Below are 16,606 nucleotides of genomic sequence, written 5' to 3'. Positions count from 1 at the left end.
CTTCCTGCTCTATCCTGAGAAGTGATGCAACATTCAAAACATACTTCCACACTCATCAGCATCGAGCATGTTTTATCGCTGACAGTTTATAGAAAAATCACTCGACGCACAATTCTATGCCAAGCGGCATGAGAGCATTGATTGAACGGGCCATTTCGCTACAAATAAATGAGTCTATTGCGGCAGCTTATTGCTGTATTGTAAATAACAACATTTACCTTTGCTACCTTATCTTCAAGCTTCCTCACGTACATCTACGGGCCTTTCTCATAGCTTCGGCAACACAATAAAACAGCATTTTAAATGACAAGTGACACTTGCGGAGGCAATAACGGAGCCCCTCTAAATAAATAAAATAAAACAAATAACAAGCAGCCTCATATGGGCTATGGGACCGCACTACATGAGAAATAGTAGAAGCCAGTCTGCAATTACAGCATTACGGAGCTGTTAAATGAGGAAACATTGCCATCGCCCAGACAGTATATATTTATGAAGATTATTACCGTCATTTTGGAAAAAGTGGGGGGGCGAGGGGCGAAAGTAGGTGACAATAACAACATGAGCAGCTATGAACATTTCAGAAACAATAGTGACACGCTGTAATGTGACTGGGACAAAGACATGGCTTTGCAAATGGGTTGTGCCGAACGTCCCACTGCAAAATGGAACATATTTATAGGATGGGAGGTGGGGGTGCACTCAATATCTTTTCCACTGTTCAACATGGAATGTGTGTGTGAGGGAAAATCTAATTAAGTGATACATTCTCAGAACGCTGTCTGGGGGGAAGAATGAACACAATGAAACCCATTTAGATACAGAACATTAGAATAAACAGATTAGATCACAGATTATGATTATTTGCCTAAAAACTATTGCTCATCCCTGGTGTTACAATATTTAAATGCTAATATCTGTTAGGCAGTGATCCATTTCAAAGAAAAACTGCTTAAACTAACAAAAAAGGTCCTAGTGTATTCTCGGAGAGCACAATTGAGAAATCACTCATTTCTAAATGTGCAATTTACATGCAGGGATTGGGAGGAAAAAAAAATATAGAACTTTTTCTAATTATAGCCTATAAACTATACTAATGCTCAAAATAAAACAGAAATCAAAGCCACAGAAATTACTTTTTAAGATTTTTCCAAAAAACAAAAAAAGAAGAAGAGAGAGAAAGACAGCAAAGACAGAGAGATTGCACGATAACAAATCAAAAGCGAATAAATAATTTTGCTACTTACCGCAACTTTGCTCCCAGTTATCTGCATGCAGCGGTCAGCGGAGGGTAGTTAATGTGCAAAAAGACACAAACAGCACAATCATTAGTAGGCCAGAATCTCTCTGGTACTATGCAGCTGAAGTAATAGAGCTTACACTTAAATGACTGGCACACTGGCCCTCTCTGCTACGCTGCCTACTCAGCTGAGAATTACACACAACTTAACAGGGTGGAGAGAGAGGGTTCAGACGGACACTAAAGACAATGTCTGCCATTTTGATGACTGCTTGGGACATAAGGATCATGATGAATTGATCTCTGATCGAGTTTTTAAAAGTGGCTCTCTGGTCGCTCATTGGTTTTACATAATGACTGCAGAGAAATAAAAAAGACGTCTGATGATTGATGCGAAAATGTCATGTTTTAAAGAATATAAAGTAATGCCCCACCTCAAAGATCTATTGTTTCCAAACCGCAAATCATTAATTCATGACAATCTAGCAGTTTCTAGATTAAAGGCATTTTTGACAGGCAGTACAAATATCCAGAGGGGATCGTCCCTCAAATGAAATTTTGTAAGAATCTAGTAGATTTTTTACAAAATTAACCCAAATGTGGTATTTTATTCATGAGCAGATGGTCTCCTAAAATGCCTCCATAGGCCAAAAATCAATCAAATGTCACTGGTACTTTCTATCAAGTGTCAAATTATACATCATAGCTCAGAGTTCGACAAAGTCAGCATGTTTCTTTTTGACCATGCCATATGACAATTGCTAGGCTGAATATTAGGGCTGCACGATAAATCGCATGCGATATTTAACGCGCATCTTATCAGTAAAGCCGGTTCTGTAATCAGCGGTAAATCTCCATCACAGAGCGGCACAGAGCCGTTGTTCACTGACGAGCTGCGCAAACCCACGTTCATATTCGCGCGATTTTTTGCGCAGCTCGTCAGTGAACAACGGCTCTGTGTAGTTAATGCTGCTCAATGTGAAAGCCCGCAGGTGATGGAGATTTACCGCTGATTACAGAACCGGCTTTCTGACAAGATGCGCGTTCAATATCGCATGCGATTTATCGTGCAGCCCTACTGAATATCTAGATTTTTTTTTTCTGAGAGCAGACAACTGAAACTAATGTAAAACCAGATTTATCTCAAACAAGCATTATTCTCACTTCTTCAGTAATACAAAACCGAAGGCAGTAGTTTCTAAATCTGATCTGTTCTTTTTGTTTTTAACATAGCTGTCTTTTGTTTTTAACAAACTCCCACGACCACGTTTTTAAAATCAAGGTTTTTGACTATAATACTGTCAATTTTAACAGCGTAACCTCTTGATCAATAGTGCTACTTTCGAGTCCAATTTTCCATATCCCAAGTGAATATGCTCAAACGAATAGTTAAGGGTTTGTGTCTTGACCCAAAACAAAAAGTCACCTTCTTTTGCAATCAGCAGACGTGCTGGACGGCTGCCAAATATTGTTAGCACCGTGCCGTGTTTGGCTGGGTTTGATGAATGTTGTATTTTTACTGCAGCCTGATCAAGAGAACAGACATTATCTTGAAACCACATAAAGAACTGTCAGGGAGGAGCCTGAGGGGAAAAGCTGCTGCTAACATCAATTTACACAAATTTCACAAAACAACACCTCATTGTCACTTTACTGTGGTATTAATGCTATCAATTTCCCGAGGAGCATTGAGAGCGGGGGAAAAAAAAAAAAAAAACAGATGATGGTAATTGTTGTAATGCAGAATTAGGCAGTCATGTAATATGCTAATTATGAAGAAGCTCCATTATGAAGTAGCTCCTGTAAACAAACTTCTGAAGAATGTCATCTTATCAAGAGATGGGTATTTATATCCTCGTTCCAGCTCTTCTCATGACCATCAAATGGTCCATGATGCAAATCTATTCATTTAGTTATTTATTTATTAGCTCCTGTATCCTAGACAGGATCAGTTCATCGCTCAAAAACTGTCATAAACGATTACTAGAACTTGTGCTGTAATTAAGTTTCCGTTCCATTTTTAAGTCTGTAATACCACAGTATTGACAACGTTCAGGTGACGATCCGTGGTAAGAAATCTTTTCCTCCCCCCTCAAAGACCCTGCCTAGACGCATTCTGTTCCTTACATGAATCATTTCATTTAAGAGCAAAACAGTAGAGCAAAGTCAAAGCTTTTCACGACACTGACAGAGCGAGAGAGAAATGACTGTGTTAGTTGTAGACATGCTTTGGCACTCGTGAGGACAATGACACACCTGTCAGAGACTGAAAAAGAGAGAAAGCATTTCATGAAATGTTAATGGTCAAGGACGTCCGCAAAGCGTCAAGGCAACATTGGTTTTCACTGTATGTGGCTTATAGTTATGCTCAGGTTACATACTCCCTGGAAAATTATTTAGCAATAGAAATTTAGCATTTTAAAAAACAAGATGGGTAAACTCTTACAAATATGATAAATACCTTTAAATAATAATAAAAATAATAATAATAACAACAGATATTTACTTATTCCAGAAAACAAAATAATATTTTAACTGATTATTATTTAAAAGCTGCACACATTTGATTCTTAATATTGTGTGTCACCTTCACAAGCAAAGGCTGATTACATAGGATAAAAAAAAAATACAGCTATTATTTTTGTGGAATATACAGGTGCATCTCAATAAATTAGAATGTCGTGGAAAAGTTCATTTATTTCAGTAATTCAACTCAAATTGTGAAACTCGTGTATTAAATAAATTCAATGCACACAGACTGAAGTAGTTTAAGTCTTTGGTTCTTTTAATTGTGATGATTTTGGCTCACATTTAACAAAAACCCACCAATTCACTATATCAACAAATTAGAATACTTCATAAAATAAAAAATAAAAAATTTTAGTGAATTGTTGGCCTTCTGGAAAGTATGTTCATTTACTGTACATGTACTCAATACTTGGTAGGGGCTCCTTTTGCTTTAATTACTGAATACTCTATTACTCAATTCGGCGTGGCATGGAGGTGATCAGTTTGTGGCACTGCTGTCAAGAGGAAAATGAGAAACAAGAGACCAAAAAATGCAGATGAGCTGAAGGCCACTGTCAAAGAAACCTGGGCTTCCATACCACCTCAGTAGTGCCACAAACTGATCACCTCCATGCTACGCCGAATTGAGGCAGTAATTAAAGCAGAAGGAGACCCTACCAAGTTATTGAGTACATGTACAGTAAATGAGCATACTTTCCAGAAGGCCAACAATTCATTAAAAATGTTTTTTTTTATTGGTCTTATGGAGTATTCTAATTTGTTGAGATAGTGAGTTGGTGGGTTTTTGTTAAATGTGAGCCAAAATCATCACAATTAAAAGAACCAAAGACTTAAACTACTTCAGTCTGTGTGCATTGAATTTATTTAATACACGAGTTTCACAATTTGAGTTGAATTACTGAAATAAATTAACTTTTCCACGACATTCTAATTTATTGAGATGCACCTGTATGTAAATATTTGTTTAGCTTTATGTGGCAAGTACTAAATAAAATTAATGTTTTTTTAAATATATAGCCTATAAAAAAACATATTTAAGTTTCTGTGAGGACTATGTATTTAAATATTTATATAGTATGTATTTGAGTATTTAAATGCAAAGGCACTTTGCCTTAAAAATACCTTATAGTTTGTGGTGGCAGTCATTTAAAAGTCTCCTACTGAGACCCCCTGGAAAGTGTGGTGAGGGCCCTTAGTTTTGCATGCTGAAGGATTCAAGTGGCTGCCTCTAAGACAAAAATGCTTGTTTCTCAAAAAACAAAAACAAAACAAATCAAGCCATGCAAGGGACATAATGATAATGATAATAATAAACATGCATTTTATATATTACTTTTCTTTGGCAAATAGATATTCAGAAATGTTCAGTGTGAACAAACAAAAAAGGTGTGATCATATAATATAATGAAAGCATGCACAAATGTGTTGCAAGGAAAGAGGTGTTGGCTGTAAATAATAAAAGGAGCTGTGAACCATGGGAGCTGTAAGTTTCTGTCACACAAGCAATCATATCTGAGCTATAAAAGAGGACAGACATCGCTGGTGTGAAACTTCTCTATTCTTCCGTCCTTTTATTTCATCGCTCTGCCCTCCTGCCAGGCAGGAGCTGTGGGAGTCTGCCGCACACAGACAGGCAGGAAGGCAGGCTGCGGCAGGAGTGGATCGGATGGGTTTGTTTTCCCACTAATATTTGCTCTGTAAAGCTGTGTGCTGAAACACAATCTACTGTAGGCAGATCGGCACACTCGGGGAGATAGCAGCAGATTAAGTGGGATGGATGGACTCTGCTCTCCCTTCTTTTATTTAGACGGGTTTGGGTTATTAATGCGGAGGTGTGCAGAGGCCGTCTCCGTGCCGTCTGCTCTTGGCCCCGCTCACCCCTGCTAAATTACACCTGCAGTGGCTCAAGCAGAGACCACGGGCCTCCTCTACCACCAGACCATCACTTAATTACTCCCACTCGCCAACCAAAGAGAGGACACTGACCCAGTGCAGTCAGAGATGGACAGCACAGGAGTGACTTTCTCTGGACGTGTGTCAGTGTGCGCGTGTAAGCATTAGTCCATGCAACTCGAAAACACCCTTGGTAGCTACTCGACATACAAAGAAAGTGCATTCGCACAATGATTCTGAGATTGATCTCTGGAATGTGAACAGAATGTGAAGGTTTTAGTTACAGTATAGTGAAAAAACACTTGAGGCAAAAAAGATCCTGCCATCTCATGCTTCTGAGAGCATCTGAGACTTATTAAAGTCAACATGGAATCAAAATCGACCTATTTATTTTCTCAATACATATTCTAGGACTTATTCTGCACAATTTAAGTATACTAAATTCTGAAAAAATAAATAAACAAAAATTGTCTTATTTTAACAAAATAAACAAGGTAATTTAAACTAACGTCCAATATTTTTCTGCGCTTTCTGAATAATGTTTTTAGCAACAGAATGGCAAATTATGGCCAATAAAAACATTGTAGAGCTGAGTACAGCTCAGCTAGAAAAATAAATACTACCAAAATTTCCCACCTTTATTCAAAAAAAAAAAAGATACAGTTTTACAATATAATTGTATTTGGATGACTGTGGGAACCCTGAATAACAACTCTCAAATTTAATTCTTAACATCACCAATTTTTCAATCTCTCCCCTCCAACCAGTTTTTATGATGCAAAAAAATTCAAATGGATAGAGGCAATCCTACTGCTTTTTCTTTTCTATTTCACTCAGAAAAATGTCACACTGCAGAAGTAAAATGGATATTCCATTTCATGTCGATTTCAAATGTTCGCCATTAAAAAAAGAGCCATAAACGCTCTTTGACTGATAAATATCAAAAATCATAAAAGACAAGGGTACTTTTTAAATAATCAGAAGATTTCTCCCCACCTATAATAGCATTGACTTAAAGTTAAATACATTAAATGTGTCATATTTATAAAAAAAAAAAATTTTAAACAGTAATATAATTTGAAAAAGGCTAAATATTTGCCCTACTCCCACAAAATCGGCAGTATGCAGATAGCTTGGTTAGTAGCTTGAGCTGAATGTTTAAAAGAGGAGGAGGAGGAGATCTCTGGGTGCTAGAGTTGAGCATTACAGGGAAAAGTGTGTTGTGCCTGTGGTAAACATCTCTTATCACATAAAAGCACATCTCTTCCCTAGAATGCAGAGCACACGTTCCAAACCTCCTCCTTGCTTGTCAGAGTGCTGTGTACAGCTTCCACAGTGACATGCTGCTGGTGAGTGGCTCTGGTGGTGCTGAGGGGGCTACAGGCGTGCAGAGAGACAGGAACCCCCCTCCTCTCTTCCCGCTTTGAGACAACAATACTAATATGTGAATCATATTTCACAATGCATGCCAGGCTCACAGGGCCGACAATGAGCCTGCTGCAGAATTCAATCATCTCTGATTATCATCATTATTAATAATGCTGGTTAATTATCATAGCCGGGAGGAAAGCTAATGAAAACGGACGCTGAAGGCCAGCCGGAGGAGCCAGTGGCGGAGCGGGTGAAGGGGATCGTGGTGTTTACGTGGAGTCTAACCTCGGCAGGACCTACTTCATAAAGGGAATTCGCTCCAAAAGCCTTGGATTACCCCGAGAGGCGGTGGCGTTCTAGCCTTTATTCATCTACGGTGATGAAAGAGCCATGTTTCAGCTTACGGAGCAGAGACAGTGATGCGTACCAAATTCTAATGAAAACTTGATCCCCAGCAATATGAAGCTTTTGGAAAGTGCAATACAACAAAAGCAGCCTGATAAGCACCCAGGGAAAAAAAGGTGAGAGGAGAAAAAATACAAAATAAATAAATAAGAATAAATAATAAAAAAAGAGCTAAAGGAGGCAGCAATCAAAGATTTGGGGCTTTAGCAAGAGAGGCAGAAAGCAGATCAGGTTAAGCTCATTATTCCATAGTGTCTCGTCATGTGGTTCATCCCCACTCTCTCCTCTGTCTGTTTCTCTCTTTCTAAGACGGGCTGCCCCGTGTTTTGTGGCGCACTTACAGATTTGGCTGTTGCAGAAATGTACTGGACCACCATCTCCCGTTTAGTGCTCAGGTCCTTCCCTCGCAGGGGGGCCTTGCGCTCTTCATTCAGGTTCATGTCCTCCTGTAGACGCCAATAAAAATATGTTAAATATATATTATAATAAATATATCATATTAAATATATCAGTTTAATTTAAAATATTTGAACATAGTTCAACATTTTTTTCTTTTTTGAAAATAAACTCTGAAAATTGTTCTCACTGCACATTCATGACCACAGTAAGGACACTGTCCTATAGAGCCAAGGTTAGATCGAGTAATGAATCCTTGATATATGTTTATCAATTCCATGACAAGTCAAGGAGATGTTGTATGTGCAGAGTCTTTCTCCAGAGATAAACCCAGGCTGTATTTCTATGGAGCCATGCTGCCCTCTGGTGAAGAGAAAAGGGACTGTGTGTCCTATGCTTTCAAACGAGAGCCGTGGGTGTGTGGGTGTCCGCAAAGAAGAAAAAATGTAATGCCAGACAATGTAAATACTCAAGGAGGAAAGGGTGAGGGTTGGTGATTTCAAAGCCACTTGTACATCTTTTCATCAAGCTTTATTTTTTTTATTGAAGGTAACACTTTAAAAAAACCACTTTTGAAAATGGTTACTCTGTGTGTTTGCTACATGTGGCTAACAGCACATCCACTGAATTGGTGATAAAGTGAAGGACATCTTTTCAGAGATGAACATTTCAATAGTTTTACATCAAGCCACTGTCTCTCTCCTCTTCCTCTCCCCTCACGTAAAACAAGGCCTTTAATGAATCAGTGAGCCCTGTTGATGTGGCATCTTAATTGGCTCCTTAATCCAGTTCCCGGCTCTCCAGTATGATTTACCCATCATAATTAATTATGTCCTCAAAGCTTGGAATTATTAAATCACAGGCCAGGGCTGGCATAATTGATTCCTTTTATGGAAGAAGCCAGATCCACTGATGCAAAGGTATAAATAAGTGCCTTTTTTCTCTTCAGCTGCAATTTGAGACTGGTTGCTTCATACTCCAACTTGAAACTCTATTAATCTCAGTGCCGAGGAAACTTCATAAAGTCATCCAGAGGAACAATAAAACTACCAATACTGACCATTAAAAATAAGAGAATATGGTGTGTACGGGATGCGAGTCTGATCTCCCAAGGGCACAGAGGAGAAGTGCCAGGAAAATGGGAATCAGTAGATCTATCTCTCACAACAATTGTTGTGGAGAGTGGCCAAGTTTCCCAGAGGGAAAAAAAGGCATAATTTTTCATGCTTGATCTTGGTCAATTGGGTTATTTTGCAGTGGGCTTCTGAAGAATTCTCCAAAATAGAAGCAATCCGCTTAGGTTTGTAAGGACAGCCGAAAGAACACTAATTAGTCAAAGTGCCATAAATCAAAATAAGCCAAATGTACTTTTGAGAGTCCAGTGGCGTATACAAGCCAAAAGTTCAAGGAGAAGCTATTTCTCCGTCAATCTGGAAGAAAGAGAACAGGATTGTCACAATTACGCCGCCACTGATATTTCAGTGCATCTAGCGCATATACTAAATAGCTAAAGTACATTCAACAGAAGGCAAAAGTACATTGGATGTAGGGCGATAAAAGAGAATCACAATGCTGAAAAAGCATTTTCAGAAACAACGTTTGGATTGCAACTGCAGGGGTAACGGTCTGACCTCATCAATCCCAGAGTCCTTCTCTGGACCAGCCGCATCTCTGTCTATCTGAATGTTAATGGTGCTGGAGGAATAGCTGTGGTTGACTGAATGATGATGCAAACCGGAGGAGCTGGCATGTCACATCCTGCCAGCACTGTTTCTCAGCACGAGAGGCACATTAAGAGCCCTCACCCATGTCTTAACACGCCTCCACCCAGCTCATGAAAGGATTTACCGCTGTGCATTTTTATCAGGCCTTGAGTCCAGCTGCGCACATGCACACACAATGGCAAGGACGGCGACACTGGCTCTCTCTCCTCGTGCACGCATTAAGGCGAGAATATCATATGCTTAGGGCCACGGCCACTAACCCCCTTTATCAAAGAGCCTGGGCTTTCATTTGTCGAAGAGCTCCTGTTTTTACCAGAGCCCTTTGATGACTGCCCACATTAGTGCACCCTTATTTTTCTTGCACCAAGCCATGCACTGCACTGCAATCTGAGAGATCTGCCCACTGGCATTAAAGTGCATTGAGGGGGGGCTCATTTATTTGCATTCGGTCAATGCTTCAAGTTTGTATATTGAAGAATGACCTCAAATTTAGCCTTAACACTGATGATGTGAATCAATACATACATGCGCAACGAGCATGCAGGAGGGAAACGCAAGTATAAAAGCTCTCCCACCGCTTCATATATTAGGCTGAATGTGGTTTTGTTTTGTGGCTCATGAATCTTTTCTATATGGAGACCAACTGACTAGCTGATTCATAACCTCAATGTCAATGGCAGCTGGAATACTAAAGCGTTTTTTCCCTCAATTGTTTCATTACTATTATTATGCAAAAGCCAATTCCGTTCCGTGCAACATGTTTCAGGCCTGTAAACCTGCCTGGCTTGTCAAGCAGCAAATTGAAGCCCAGGTTTAATGTTCCACTATCTTGAGAACAAAAACAGCAATTGAGAGGTTATGTGAGTGACAGGCAGTTACTAACACAACAAGAAAATATGGAGGGCCAAGAGTCTCTGGCGGGTGGAAGATTGGTGCAAACATTTGAAACAAATGAACAAATCAAACTGATTATAGCCCACCATGTCAAAGAATGCAAGGCAATTACAGAAAATGTGCTGTATGACTCAGTTCTACATATGACCAGGCCATCTGGTCACAAGCACAGAACATTTGAAAACAGTGGAAGATAGGCATAGGTCTAACATTTAAAAGCTTTAAAGAAATACACACTAGCCGCCTAAATGCTATAACATTAATGAAAAGTAAGCATTAAGGCAAAATTAGACACCAGGGGACGCTGTTCAGCTATATGTTCTACTGTCACATTAAAATAATTGTACTTGCTCTGCAAGCCCAAGAAATGGATTCCCTCAAGACCACAATTCAGTAAGGCAAAATATATAAATACCATGTTTGATATCAAAGATATCTGGTCCCAAGAAACACAAGAACCAACAATGTTTGATGTCCAACCTGACGCAATGTGTCGAAATGCCCAGTATTTTATATGATAGCTACAGCACAGCACACAAGTTTTTTTTTGTTTTTTTTTAAATGATGACCTAACATCAGTAAATTGCATTTTAAAATGAATTTTAATTAAAAAATTGTTGTTTTAAATTATAATCATATTTCAGAATATTTCATTACTGTTTCATTGTATTTTTAGTTAAATAAATGCAGTGTTGTTGAACATTTTTTCAAAAATATATTAAAAAAAAAATCTTACTGACCACAAACTTTGGAAAATAATGAACTATGTATGTTATTTTTGTAAGATTCTTGGTAAGGTAATGTCTTTGATATAAAAAAAATTACAAATCTGACTGACCTGCAAACAATATTATATCAAGTACCTGTAATGTATTCAGATTACAAAGCAAAAAGAAATATCAATAGAATGCCTTTGCAAGAATCACACAGAACAAAACTATTGAGCTATTGTTCACCACACAGATGGTAAGCAATCCATTTCTCCAAATAAATGCTGCCTCTTTTGAAAAATATGTCAAAGAATTTGGCTGGTGGGGAGCCCAGTAATCTTTTGCCTTTGTAGTACCAGTCAATTATCAATGTGAATGGTATCAACCTAATGAGGTGTACAATTCACAGTGGAGCCTGGAAGGCAGTTTAGAGTACATAAAATGGGCACTGAAGATCAGTTCTGCTCAGGTGCTGCGAAATTGGCAGAGTTTCCGATCTACAGACAATAAATCCACAGAAACAGTCAAATAATACAAAAAGCATCACAGACAGACTCTGCTGTGACAGATGCAGGATGGGGAGAGCTCTGACCCAAAAAAAAACTAATACAAAGCAAACATTTTTCTTGTCTGGGAAATAATCCTCCCATTGTTCTGCAGCCAGATTTTGTTATTTGACTTGTCTAGGCCAAAACAAGCGTGAGTTCAATTGAGGCCAGTGTATGCAGCAGCCCTGTCGGTTTTGGTGTCTTGGGGATTGAAGGGAGTGTGTGTGTCTATGTACAGATAAACAGAGCGGGAACTTCACAGGTAGGGTGAAGACTGCATTCAGCCCTCACCGCAAGTAAAATAAAACTGTTTAGACAATAATGTGCTGCTTCTCCCTATCCGTAACAGTAGCTTGTTCTATCCTATGTGGTGGATGCTCTATTGACAGCTGTCAACATATCACACTTAATGACAGAATTAGCAAGAAGAGTCATGCATATAAAAGCTTGGTAGCTAATGTATATTCTCTCCCAGAGGGGAAAACGAACAAGTGTCAAGTCTAGCCAATGCTCAGTTAATGCAACCTGTCGGCAGAGAGCGCAAAGCTCTCAAGTCCCATTCTCCACTCGTGATTGACAGCAGAAGAGAGACAAGGAAAGATAAGGTGTCTTTGATGATCTATGCATCATAAACGTGACTTCGCTACTACAGAAACATGAGGAAACAAATGGCTACGATGAGTCACTAACGCACTGGGCTACAGATCTTTGGTTTCAATTCCAGGTAGGAAACAGGCCATTATACAACTGACTAAAACAAAGAATAACCTACTACAAAAGTACTCCCTTGTGAAAAAGAAGTGCACTTTACCACACTTTATTAAATAAAAACATGCTTATAAAGTTCAAAAATAACTTATTACGAAAATAGTAGAATGTAAAAGAATAAGCTTAAGTGCAAACTGAATGTAACATTTTCTTACACGTAATAGCATGTTAATTGCAATTAAATAAAAATGCAGTATAGTTAAATTTATATTTAATCGAATTAACTGAACTTTAAAGTGATTTTTGAACCATTTAAGTAGGACTTAAATGTATCTTTATATGTAATTACATAATTATGTCTACTGGTCTTTGAAATATGGTTAAGTTTTCGTTTTAATGAAAAATGTTGAAATTTAGTATATTTAAAATATATTAACTTTAATTGTAACATCAAATAACACACTAGAGTTACAATTAAAATCAAGCACTTCACATGTGCTTTAGTCTGTTAATCAGCACATCAAAATAAGTGTACTTAATTACATGATTTAAAGTAAAACTTTATATTTGGCTTATTTTTTGTAATAAACACTCTCCTTTTCCACAAGGGCTTTGCAAACTAAATGCTTGAGAAAAGTCCTTGTTAAACTCATTTTACGTTGCTGGCCAAGTGTGCGAGAGGTGAAATGTCACTGAGAAGTCTGGTTCTGATGGCCTAATTGACACCCTTAACATGAGCTCCATGCTTTGATATGTATCAGTGAAAAAGGGCGTCAGAGGTCATGCAGTGCCTGGAGCACAGTGCAGATCCCAGTGCAGCTTGAAAACAAACTCACCATCATCTTCTCAAACAAGTCCACAATCTCTTTCTCTGACAGGTTCATGGAGCGCTCGTCGAAGAGTGGCTGGGGCACAGGCAGCTCGATCTGGGTGGAGATAGGGTCTGTGGGGTGCTGGATAAAAGGCTTCTCCTTCTTTATGCCTTGCTTTCGAAAACTGGTGATTCTGTCACGCTGGAAAGACAGTTGAGTTAAAGTGAAGTAAATAACTGGTGCATATGTCAGAACATAAATATCTGACAGTGGAAATGATAATACTATGCAAGGCCTTCTGAAGAAGCTGTTTAACTTTTATGGCCCTGTGAAATACACCTGTTGATGTATTTCTTACTAAGACAGTAAGTTTAGAAGAGGCATGTAGGCGTATAAAGGCATAAGGGGTAAGGGTTTGTCCATTTTTTGCAGGGGAAAGCACATTTGAAAGCATATAATTAGACAAAAATCTCTGAAGTTCAACATTAGCCATCAATGTTTTTGTAAACGACATATTCAATTCAAAAAGGATGCATTAAATTGATCAAAAAGTGACAGTAAAGACATTAACATTTCTATTTCAAATAAATGCTGTTCTTTTAAATTTACATTCATCAAAGACTCCTGTAAAAATGTATCATAGTTTTCACAAAAATATTAAGCAGCACAACTGTTTTCAACATTGATAAGATGACATGTATCTCAAGCAAAAAATCATCATATTAGAATGATTTCTGAAGGATCATGTCACAATGAAGATTACAGGAATAAATTACATTTTGAAATGTATTCAAATAGGAAACATATTTTAAATTGTAATGATATTTCAAAATATTACTGTTTTTACTGTATTTTTGATCAAATAATTGCAAATAAGTGTCCTCAAAGCTAATACAATTGGACTAATAACCACAAAACTCTCCTTACGATTTCATGGAGGTCTTTTTAAGTTAGTACAAAACAGTTTGGTTACTTATTATAAAGTTTTAAAATGTAGTTTAAAGTTCATAGCTTGACATTTGACTCACCTGCCCCCTTGTTACTTTACCTTTCCAAGCTGTACTTTTAAAAGCAAGGGGTGATATTACCGGTGTCATCTTTCCACTTGTTCATGTTTGCTTTACAGTCATAATGAATACAGAGACAATATCACAGACAGCATTCTGGACTACATAAGACGGCAAAATGTGAGTATGATGTGTTTAAGGATTCTAATTAGAAAGAGATGCGAGCGGCTTCCATCGGCATTCTGGTCATGGGTTACTGGCTCAGAGAGAGTGAAAACAGACCATGCACTAGTAGTCATTGTTAGTCTGTCATTGAAAACAGAGGGAACATGCATATATGGATGAATTCAAAACAAATGAATGAAAAGAATCAAAACACAATCTGTTGTAAAATGAAAGTGTTCAAGGAGAGACCAAAGTCAAAATGAAGACAAGGTCTGACAACTTATTATGAACGATTGCATCAAGCTGCCATGTGTCTGCTTGAACTCCGGCTTGCTGACCTGGAGTGAACTTTAGACTGATTGATTATGACGAACCTGATGACAGGGTGAAGAAAAAAAAAAAGTTTTGCTTTGCTTTTTTTTGTCTTTGATCTCTCTTTGTCGATCACTTCACTTTAACAACACTCTGGTAATCGTGGCGAAGAAGAGAAACAGAAAAAAACAAAAGAGAAAAAGAAAGACACACAAAATAAAAGAAACAGACACCTTACCATGTCATCAGCCAATGTTTTTATGTGTATGTTCTGTTGAAGGGAAGGGACAACATAGAAATGAGGGCCAACGGAAACACTGCTGTGCCTTTGTGCATGGGATAACCCATAACCACATGCAATAAATTACAGATTAATGCAAAAAAATAAAAATAAAAAGGCTTATCAGATCATAAGAAAACAACCAACTGCAGCAGAGAAAGTGAACCCACTGCTGGTACAACTCTGAATGCATCTATGTCTCTTTTACATGTAAAGTGGAGTCTGTTCATTTACAACATAAACAAATCTTTGTTTATATGACAGCAGGACTAATGAAGATAAATTCTTTAAACATATCACTGGCCTTACAAAAGCAGAAATAAAGCTTTGATGAGCAAGGCTAACTATAAACAGACACATTCTGCCCAGTATCACAGCAGAGACAATACAGGAAGAGGAGACAGACCACTCGGAGGAAAATTATTAGGGAAATAGCAAAAGCTTGCCAAAGATCTTTGGTCCTTTCAGCTCCATGTGTTCATTCCTCAGAATGCACAGTCTGACTATGTTTACATACACATTCCAGTAATTCCAAATTACATCTAATATGATTGCAGATTCCAAAATAATGTACCCTAAACTCTGAAATATGATTTAATCTGTCAAATGTATAATATAAATATTCAAATAAATAAATAAAATATAAATATCAATAAAGAGATAGTAAACTTAAAATTTTAAATTTGCTTTATTTAAGTGCTGGGCAACGATTAATCGCGAATAATCACATCCAAAATGAAAGTTTTTTGTGTTCATAATATATGTGTGTGTACAGTGTATATTTATTATGTATATATAAATACACACACGCATATATTTAAGAAAAATACTTTGTTTATATATTAATTATATTTATATATATATAATATAAATTATATGAATATAAATATATACATGTAAATATTTTCAAAATATATACTGTATGTGTGTCTATTTACATATACATAATACATATACACTTTAATATACGATTAATCGCAATTAATCATTGCCCAGCACTACTTTATTTTAAAAAAAAATAATGATAATAAAAGGGCATTCATTCTGATTAAACTATAAGATTAATTATTAAGATGCTGGTAGGATAAACATAGCTAGAGAGCCCTGCTGAGCCCTTTCGACCTAAAGACCCTTTGGCCAACCAGATTAACCAGAATATTCATGCTGTTCATTTGCAAAACAATGCTAAAGAACATTTTGCTAGTTATTCTATAATCACTATGCACATAGCTTTAATATCCACATATTACCTAAAATACTACATTAAAGGGGTCATATGATGAATCATCAGTGGCAAATCCTTTAAATATGAAAATGTATTTACAGTCGGTGAGTCAGAACAGCCGACATTGTAGTCTACTACGTCGTGGCCGGCAGATTTGACGAAGGAGCAGTCGGCGGGCTTGTGCAACCACATGTGACGACCCAGGGCTGGAATCCACTTCGTCCACGGTGAAAGCCGATCTGGCGATCCACAGCGCGAAGTTGATGTATTTCCTCAGCGACCAGCATGGATCAGCTCTAGGCATGATCGATATACGAAGCGGATATCGTCCTCTTTTGGAAGGCCAAACAAAGTAGTTTCGCTTTCACAACGAAACACACAGCGTCT

At 37.7% G+C, this 16,606-nt stretch overlaps 1 protein-coding gene across 1 annotated transcript in view; it reads right to left on the bottom strand.

Moving 5' to 3' along the window:
• The window catches only part of LOC107740173 (protein diaphanous homolog 2-like), a 429,112-nt gene that overhangs the window by 391,506 nt on the left and 21,000 nt on the right, over nt 1-16,606 (bottom strand). The window contains exons 3-6 of the mRNA XM_016552518.1: nt 14,953-14,985; nt 13,255-13,431; nt 7,780-7,884; nt 1,248-1,268 (exon numbers count right to left, since the gene is read on the bottom strand). Coding sequence (XP_016408004.1) covers nt 1,248-1,268; nt 7,780-7,884; nt 13,255-13,431; nt 14,953-14,985 — 336 coding nt within the window. The remainder of the gene's footprint in view (nt 1-1,247; nt 1,269-7,779; nt 7,885-13,254; nt 13,432-14,952; nt 14,986-16,606) is intronic.

The sequence above is a fragment of the Sinocyclocheilus rhinocerous genome, unplaced genomic scaffold, assembly GCF_001515625.1.
Source record: "Sinocyclocheilus rhinocerous isolate Xijiao unplaced genomic scaffold, SAMN03320098_v1.1 scaffold584, whole genome shotgun sequence".
NCBI classification, from domain to species: domain Eukaryota; kingdom Metazoa; phylum Chordata; class Actinopteri; order Cypriniformes; family Cyprinidae; genus Sinocyclocheilus; species Sinocyclocheilus rhinocerous.
Note: the sequence above shows the minus strand (reverse complement) of the source record. Positions and strands in the feature narration are given on the sequence as shown.